The sequence below is a fragment of the Ammodytes marinus genome (genome assembly GCF_949987685.1).
Source record: "Ammodytes marinus genome assembly, chromosome: 13".
Lineage (NCBI taxonomy): Eukaryota > Metazoa > Chordata > Actinopteri > Uranoscopiformes > Ammodytidae > Ammodytes > Ammodytes marinus.
This window is the reverse complement of record NC_137217.1, coordinates 3,576,973-3,586,686: the sequence shown is the minus strand read 5'-3', so window position 1 is coordinate 3,586,686 and position 9,714 is coordinate 3,576,973. Positions and strand designations below refer to the sequence as shown.

General features: G+C 44.5%; 1 protein-coding gene across 1 annotated transcript in view; it reads left to right on the top strand.

Annotated features, from left to right (window-relative positions):
• Window positions 1-8,685, top strand: part of LOC307259099 (single-minded homolog 1-A-like) — a gene marked incomplete at both ends in the record, with an annotated part of 19,197 nt that extends 10,512 nt beyond the window's left edge. Inside the window, 4 exons of the mRNA XM_080038833.1 lie at window positions 150-297; window positions 5,821-5,986; window positions 6,979-7,414; window positions 7,976-8,685. Of these exons, the coding sequence (XP_079894959.1) occupies window positions 150-297; window positions 5,821-5,986; window positions 6,979-7,414; window positions 7,976-8,685 (1,460 nt within the window). The remainder of the gene's footprint in view (window positions 1-149; window positions 298-5,820; window positions 5,987-6,978; window positions 7,415-7,975) is intronic.
• Window positions 8,686-9,714: the final 1,029 nt, after the last annotated feature.

The following is a 9,714-nucleotide window of genomic DNA, read 5'->3' as shown; positions in this document are numbered from 1 at the left end:
TTTTCCGAGATAGATAATGAGCTCCAATGGATCCCGTCCAGACCAAAAGTCTGGATTTCCAGGCCAGTGCTGCTCCATTTCAATGTCTCAATATGTCATTTAGTATATGACATTTTCTGTAATATTTTCTCCATCCCTTGGTCTTGCAGTGCTGGTGAAAGGTCAGGTCACTACTAAATACTACCGATTCCTGGCCAAGCAAGGCGGCTGGGTCTGGGTTCAGAGCTATGCAACCATCGTACACAACAGCCGCTCATCTCGACCTCACTGCATTGTCAGCGTGAACTACGTCCTCACGTGAGTATCTGTCTCTCTTCCTAAATGCTGCTAGATTTACCTTTATGATCTCAATGTGCTGAAGGACACAACTCCAGAAGGTTTGGCTGTATTGTTTTGTAAACAGACACTCGGGGGGTACATTCTCTGGAGGGAGGGCTCTTTCCAGTTAGACGTAGAGTACATATCAGTGTGTTAGCCACTGAGCTAACCCCAGGCAAGGAAGTGGAGAGAGAGCTGAAAGCCGCTGCTCTTTGCTCTACTGTGGGAGAGCTGGACGGAGGTCTAGTGACTAGCCCTGTTAATGAATAATAATGGATTGGATTTTATATAGCGCTTTTCAAGGCACTCAAAGACGCTTTACAGCGTTCCAGGTTCCATTCATTCACACTGGTGGTGGTAAACTACCATAGTAGCCACAGCTGCCCTGGGGCAGACTGACGGAAGCGTGGCTGCCATTCAGCACCTATGGCCCCTCCGACCACCACCTCAAACATACAGCAGTCATACACATTCACACGAGGCAAGGTGGGTGAAGTGTCTTGCCCAAGGACACAACAACCATGACACTGGTGGCAGAGCGGGGATCGAACCGCCAACCCTTGGATCATTGGCCAACCCGCTTAACCACCTGAGCCACGGTTGCCCCATGTCATTCTCATGTCATGTCATATGTCATTCTCTGCTTTGATAAGATAATGAGGATCTGGTACTACAGAATTTACGCAAACAGTTGACAGGCAATGACCTGAAGGTTAATTGGACATTTGACATGTGTTTGTTGAAGCCCAGATTGCAAAGACTGGGAATGATTAAGAAAAAGTTTGTCAAATACTGTATATATTCTTTATTTTTTTGTCTTTGTTGTTGTAGGCTGAGTGAGAAACCAAAGAAATGATTGAGATGCTGGTTTATTTGAGTAAAAGCACAACCCTCTGGCTCATTCTACCCTAGATGCTAGCTGACATTCCTGCTTTCTTTTCACTACATGTGCTCTCTTGTGCGCCAGACAGTGATGTCAGAATATCTGAAACCCATTGTTAGCAGCTTTGTTAAAGGAATAGTTTTTTTTTTGCCTCACTCTCCAGCTTAGGGAAAGGCCACAGAAACCGTCCCTGTGCATGCATTTTTGATATAGATATGGGAAATGGTTGCTCATCCAGGTTAGCTTAGCTTAAACACCGCTAGTCAAGGGTAAAAAGGTCAGAAGATACTGTACAACATCACTAAACGGTCCTGTGTGCTTGTTGGGACTTGTTTATTTACCACTCTATGTTGCGCTGTATATTTTTGCACTGTATGTCATTTTAGAATCTAACACTGGAAAGTGTATATCTTCTGAAAACGTTATCATGATCAATCTCATCCAAAAATATCACAGTGGAAATTAAACCACAATTAACCTTTGCAAACAGTGTATTCAGGTTTAAACTAAATTGAAGCAAAGCAGGCCATGGCATCTTCTGCAACCCCTCTGCATCAATAAATGATCTCACTGCAGCTGCCCTATGTGGTCTCTGGTTGGGCTCTTGAAGCCGAAAGTTGTTCCCAGACTCTTCTTGTTTGTGGGAGTCAATAGTTCTCCAAAATGTCCCTGTACAGTGTTGATGTGTCCATCCAGCTCCACCAATGGTGTTTCTCCTCCATAATGAAGACTGGCCCATACCATCACTGAGCTTCACCTGCTTGAGTGGTTTCCTGGATGCAGTCATCACAGAGGTTCTAACCACTTAATTGCAGCACCATTTGTCTTTCATCTATACGGTTAAAGGTATAGTGGCTCTCATCCATAAAGACAACATGTCGCCAGTGCTCAACTAATGCCTGTCAGGGGTGGCCATACTCAATATTAGTGAGCAGAGCCGGCCCAAGCCTTTTTGGCTGTGCGGCTGTGCGAAAATATTACAGCCGAGATTCTGACCTTCCAAGGGGGGTCCGGGGGTATGCCCCCCCAGGAGATTTTTTTAAACTTTTTAAAGTGAAATGCATGAATCTGGTGCACTTTGAGAGGAAAATTAAGTCTGAGAAATTTTGTGTGAACAAATAATTTGGAGACACTGGGTCAGATGAATTAGAAGCTATTGAAGAAGGACACATGGATTTTCCATAAATATATTAATATAAAATAAAATATTATGGAGGGTCCTCTGGGTTGGGCTTGGAGCTCTTTTTCTTTTACGGGACATATTTCTCTGTAATATAGTGAATGCATTTAAATGCAGTGTGAGGAACTAAGCAGAAGAACTCTGTTGACCAGGTACTGTATCTTTTTTTCCACAGACAAGGCTGAAATAGACTATACACAGTGCATGGGCAACTGAGGGCAGCCCCATTTCCAAATTTTATTAATTATCTAGACCAAAACATTTTATTCCTTTTTTTGTATGATAACTCACATTTGCATAATATGATGTTAATATCAAACACACAAATTTCTTTTTTTGGAGGTGCCCCCCCCCCCCCCCCCCCCCCCCCCCCCAGGCAGTCGGGGGCCCTAAGCGGCCACTTAGTTCGCTTATGCCTCGGGCCGGCTCTGTTAGTGAGTGAGTGACATTTGAAAGAGTAATATTGGACATTCCTATGCATGAAATACCCTGGAATTTGTGTTTCATGTTCAACTGACCAAGGTGCAAAAAAACATAAAAACTAAAATAAAGTTCTATTGTTCAATACCCCAAAGTGTCTTTAAGCCTGAATACACCGTTTGAAAAGGTAAATTGTGGTTTAATTTTCACTGTCATGTGTTTGGATGAGATTGATCAATAAAGTTGTGAGAAGATATACACTTTATCTATCGAGAATAATTCACATTATCACAATCATTTCATGAGAAGGTCAAACATATTTGATTCCAGCTTTATGGGCGACCGTGTACATAAACAGTGCAACAGCCCTCGATTGCCACGTCATTACAAGCTGCTATACAGCTTATTATCTTATTATATTTCATGCCGCCTATGTGCATGTTGCAGCTATGTAGGAGTGAGCGTGTGAATGAATAGGGCCTATAAAACCCTCCATTAAGCAGCGTGGCTGGCTGGCTGCGTTCAGAGGCAGAGAACAGCTTGACACACATTTTCTCCACTCCCTACATCAAATCCACAGCAGCTTTGTGTTTATGGCCTTTTAATTGATGAGCTGTAAACTAGAAGAGCGTTTATGGGCTCCAGCTTGGGCCGTGAGGGGACTGAATACATGCTTCTCATCCTTGTTTTTCTTCTGGAATATGTTTGAGAGGTTCTGTTGAGAGCTGGTTTGAGCCACACTGTGCTGCTGGAGGTGAAATAGTCTGTAGGTATGGGCCGTTGGGTGTAACGACACTAGACAGGTATGAAGGTGCAAGCCCATTGACAAAAAGTAATGGGAAGACTAACAATGGATCAATACACGCCTTGCTCTTGAAGGCTCAATGCTCATTTGAGAATGGGAGTTGCCAGGATGATGCAAACGAATATGATGGAGGATAAATGGGTGAGAAAGGCAGCAAAGTCATTTAAAAATTCACTATTCGGTTTAGGGGGGGGGGGGGGGCGGTAGACAGTAGCAATGATGGTTGGAGTGGGACCAGACAACTCGCAGACAACAGATTCAAACGAGCTGCAGACAGGCACTGACACCGGCGAGACCTTCAACTTATCGCGGTAAATCATGGCGAGACCTCCTCCCCGGCCAGAGCCACGGGGTTGACAGATGTAAACAAATCCGCTAGGAGTGGATTCAATGAGCTGAGAGAAGTCGTTGCTATACTTATAATAAAAATGTCACCCTCTGGTCCTAAAAATGTGAATGTCAACTGCTTTTAAATCAGTAAGATACGGTGCAATATGCTTTAGCGTTTCCATTCTCTTTATTAAATCAATAGCAACAATTTGGATATTTTGGGCTCTATCCTTCTAAGTGGACGTGTTTAAATAGAGGAATGCATGTATTCTACATTGCAAGAGTGGCGAGTATATCGAATTTTTGCCAGAGCTGAAACTACAGAAAATGTATGAGCAAATATTCTGGTTAAATCAATCAATTGCCATTTTTCAAACAGATATGCCATACATGCTTTGACTGGAGAAGCAGCACTACACTTATTTTTCATTAGTTCGGTTGTTGGGTGAAACTTTCAATTTCAGGAACCGACGTGGGGCTCTTGGACTTTGGGATGGCCTTTTGTTTCCTTTTTCCTAGGTTTAATATCATTCATTCAGCAGGCAAAATCTCCCATATCTGTTCAGTTGAGTTCAACTGAGGTGACTGTGAAAGCAATAGCATATGATTCATTGAATGGGTTGCTGATTAGAATCATTTGCATTTGTTGTCCCTTTATTCCACCTAAAAATGCAAAAAAAAAAAAAAATAATAATAATAATACTAATTTGCCTGATAGCAACAAGATGCTAGCATTCTCACCCATGCTAAAGCTTATTTCCGAGATGCTAGCATCATTATTACAGTTGCAGTGATATTAAAGGATTCTCCCAATGTAACTGATACAAATCCTATGAAATGTGTCTCCATGTGTGTTTGAATTTGTGTTTGTGTGGATAGAGATTGGGACAGAAGGGAGATATGTGTGGATGACGGACCACTGTTTGTCTGAAGTAAACCCTGCTCCGGGTTTTTTCTGTTGTCTCAAACTTGATTCATCACCCATGGCGAGAGCTGTTCCCCGTTTCCCAGTAGTGATATGTCCAAGCTTTCTCCTATGGGCCATGCTTTAGCCAGACATAGCCTTTAATCTCCCAGTGTGTTTGATTGGACAGCTTCCCCTCTGTAGAGTGTTTGCTGAAGGCCTATGCTGCAATCCTTCTGGTAAAACAAACCATCCCCAACAGCCAGCCATCCCACTTGGCACACCCCCTGCCCACTCGAGCAGTTGCACTTCACACACGCACGCACGCACGCACGCACGCACGCACACACACACACACACACACACCATGATTAGGCTTTAATTGCTAAACAGATGTTAATGGATTTTTCTCACCTAGGGGAAAGGTACACAAGGGCTGTTTGTGTTTTTTAATAAACAGACTATCTAGGGGACTGGGATTTCTCTTTGTGTAATTACGAGCCGTATTAAGGGCGAGACATGGCAGGCAAATCCAGTGTTTTTTCAAGCACTGGTCAATTTTGAGATTTTTGTCTATTTTGCTTCCAAAACATTTCTTCTTTCATACTGTAAAAGGTCCAAAATGTACATAAACGTGTTTATCTGAAAAACAGCAAAATACTCTGAACCCAAAAGTATGTTTTCATATGTTATGATAACTGTCTAAATGTATGTTACATTTTTTGATTTATTAAATGACAAAAGGCTCTATCCAAAATCTGTCCGGAAAAAAAGCTTTGGACTCTATCCTTTCTTTGGCTTTATCCACTATCCAGATGTTTGATTCTTAAAAAGATAGAATTTACACAAACTTCATCATTTTCATATTTATTCAAAACAGATGTGAAAGTAAGTAATCAAATGGCAAAGTTTTGTGATGATATCTTTATGTTTATTAAAAAAAAAAATTTGAAAGGCATTACTACATTGTGTGTGTTCAGGGATACAGAGTATAAAGGGCTCCAGCTGTCTCTGGACCAGGCCTCGTCTAAGGCCTCGTTCCCCTGCAGCAGCAGCACCACAGGCAGCCAAGCAGAGAGCTCCAGAACGCCCAAGAGCAGAGTCACCCGGACCAAGACCAAAGCTAGACTCTCCCCATACACACAGGTGAGCATTTAATCAGAACAATGAACCACCAAAAAGAAATTGGTGAATGACAGGTGTCTTCGCCATATTTAAAAAAAAAAAGTAAAGCAGAGCAAGGAACTCAAGCATTCAGAAGATTAGAAAACGCTTTATTCTGACAGCTTTTCATAGTATTTTGGGACCGTCTCTGATACTACGTCGACATCAACAATGTTCCCTGGTTTCATACTTGACATCGGAGAAGGACAAACCTCCTCTTCATCCTTCTCCTTTCTATTCCCGTCATAGGAAGGCAGGCCTGTTGCTTGTCAGTGTACAGGGTTCCCCTGACTTAAAAGCTGACAGCCTGATCTTGCGTGAGCTTCACTTTTGTTTCTCTCCCACAGATCAGTCTGCACTTCCTCCAATCTACATGGGGAAGAGTCCTGCCCTGTCTGTTAGGAAGGCAGCCCCTGATTGGTTCATGTAGTCATCAATCTAGCCTCCAGCCAGACCGGACCCTCCCCACTTTCTGTCTGTTAGTGGACGACCAATAAGCTTGTGAAATATGGCTGGTCTCAGGACGCTAGATTGACGACTACATGGACCAATCAGAATCTGCCTTCCACTATACGGGGCATACATTAGGTCTGAATGCAGGACCTGATTGACCCGTCATTTTATGACTGGACTCCTCCCCACAGAGATTGGGAAAAGTCCAGACTGAACTGTGGGAGAGAACTGTGGTGTTGCCAGGCTAACCCGGCAGCAAATACTGTCCATCAAACTTATAGAATGGCTGTTTCTACAATAACAGTGAAAACAAGTTCTCATATGTAGTTGTTTGAGAGAGCCTCTGCTTGGTTTGCTTTCAACCTCAGGTTGACAAGATGTCCATGTCAATCTAGAAATATACTCAGCTCTTCATAGTCACCTTTGAGCTGAAGGTTTCAAAGTGGTTTGCAGAGGTTGTGTCACCTCGTTAGAAGGCTTTTCTATAATCTATGTTGTTGCCCTGGTTTCTCTCCCTGCAGTATCCTAGTTTCCAGACGGAGCGTTCCGAGTCAGACCAGGACAGTCCGTGGGGCAGCAGCCCGCTCACTGACTCAGCCTCTCCACAGCTGCTGGAGCACAGTGAGGCAGGACTGGAGGCTTCCTGTGTGTACAAGAAGTTCACCCATGATCCACGCACACTCTATGGCTACAGCCTGTCTGAAGAGCAGCATCAGCAGGCCAGCGAGGGCTACGCACACACACACCTCCACACACACACGCACGGCCAGGCTCAGGGCTGTGAGCGCGGTCGATGTGAAGCGGGGAGATATTTCCTGGGAGCCCCTCCGCCTGGCATGGAGGGCTGGTGGGGCACGGGCCGGACCATCCTACCACTGAACAAGAGCTCCTCATTGGAGAACGCTGAAGGATATGACAGCAGCGTGCCACACATCACCGCCATCCACAGCTACCATGGTGAGGACTTGGGTCATTTCCACCATAGAGACAGAACTCAATAGGTAGTAGAACGTATGTTAGTTTTAGACTGAACCTGCCAAAGGCCAGTATTATATTCTTACTGTATATTCTTCCTACTACCCAATATCCATAGTCCCGGTCTATACAGTGCATAGATTAAGGATCACATATGCTAATTTTTAGGTTCCAAATTGTATTTTTCTTTTTTTACTGGAAACTGTTTTCATGGTGTAGTGTCCAAAAATAAACTTTATAGTTATCACCGTGCCATTGCTGAATCTCCTCTTTTCAGCCTCTGTCTGAAACGCTCCGCTTAGAGCCACATTCACGGCTCTGATTGGCTCTGAATGTACAGTATCTTCATTTAACTGCCAGTTAGATTAAGGGGGATCTGGCGGTGTGCTTATCACAGGCGGAGGCAGTGCTAAGTTAGGTTGGTAATTAGGTTGGTAATCATAGTGGCAGAGAAATCCGACTGGTGTTTTTGAACAAAGGTTTATAGAAAGATGTTAAGTCTTCTAAGTTTTTCCTCTGCACTGATTGCTTGTCATTGTGCAGGCCGGGCCCACTGGGAGGAGGACAGTGTGGGCAGCTCTCCAGAGGGAGGTTCAGCCAGTGACTCTGGGGACCGCTACCAGGCCGAGCACTACCGCTGCAGCCCACAGACACCCAGCAAGATAGAGACCCTGATCAGGGCCACGCAGCAGATGATCAAAGAAGAAGAAAGTCGACTTCACCTGCGCAAGGGCCCTTCGGATGTCCCACTGGGGCCGGCCAACGGACTGCCCAAGGGCCCCCCCGGTCAGTGCTTCCCTCCAGAGTATATTCCAGGGCCCCTGATGTGTCGAGGTTTGACCCAGATGATCAGCCCTGTGCCTAGCCCCGTCCCCTTGTCTAGGCTGAGCAGTCCAGGCTCCGAGCACAGCCTGCACAAGCCCAAGGACTACCACCTCCAGACAGACTCTTTGCCATTACACCACCCGTTTGGTCGGACTGGACAATGTTCTGCTTCTCCCACCCCGGCTCCAGCCCTCTACCCCCCCTCCCACCCCCACCAGCGGCCCTACCTGGACAAGCATCCGGCAGCCTACTCACTGACAGGCTACACCCTGGAGCACCTGTATGACCCAGAGAGCCTCCGGGGCTACTGCAGCTCCACCAGCAGCACAGGCCCTACACACTACGATATGAGCCCTCACCTCCGCATACCAGCAGAGCAGACCCCCGGACACAAAGGCACCTCTGTCATTATCACCAATGGCAGCTAACACTCATCTTACACACACCCACATGTGAGCAAGTTATCTTCATTACAGCATTAAAGGAATAGTTCAACATTTAAAATTTTAAGCTTTTTTGTATGTTTTGATGTAGAAATGGGTAAAGGTATAAGCTTAGCTAATAATACAGGGCGCAACATTATGTGGTACATACAAATCCCAACAAACACCTTTGCCCATTTCTATATGAGAAATGCACGCACAGTTACAGTAACAGTTGCTGTCACCTTTTCTTGAGCTGGAGAGTGAGGCAAAAAACGAAGAATTTTAAATGATGAACTATTCCTTTAAGCCATTGCCATTGTGGATCCTGGTAGCTTGTTTGTTTCATCATACAGACCAATTCTGACACAGTTCTCGTCGTATAAGCTCAGAGAGATGACAGTGCCTGCAACTCCAGTGAATAATACTTTTTTGTTGAAGCTTTTCATCAAAGATTGGCTATATGGTAGGGGAGAACGGGGTAAGTAGGCACACTTTTTACTCTAGTGAGAATTGCTCATCACCAAAACATCTGTCAATAGCCATTCCTACATTAAATTGAAGCTTAAGGTGTTGGCTAGAAATGTGTGTCTCTCTTTTTTTCCAACTTATTGTAATGAAGAAGTAATTTACCATCAAAGACACTCTGACACATTGTGACAACCAACCCCATCAAGGGGTCGGTTGTCACACACTATGGGGTTGTTTGTCACAATGTTATCTTAATGGGAAAAATCTTAAAAAGAAGGCAAGGAGGCAGAACCAAATTTGAATGTTTAATTGCATTGTCAAGTTGACAAATAGGCCTACATAACGTTCTGTAGCCTTGGCAGCTGGTCTAGTTTGGGATGCACTGGGTTGTTTTGATTTTGTTGCCCTTTTTTCTTTTGCTTGCTAGCTGCCTTTTCCTGCTCTATTCTTTCCTTCTCTGGGGTGTCAGTGAGGATACAGCTTGACAATTTATTTCGTTATTGGGTTCCTTTTCTGGCTGCAGCCTTGAGATAACATGTGACAACCAACCCCCCAAAAAATTTG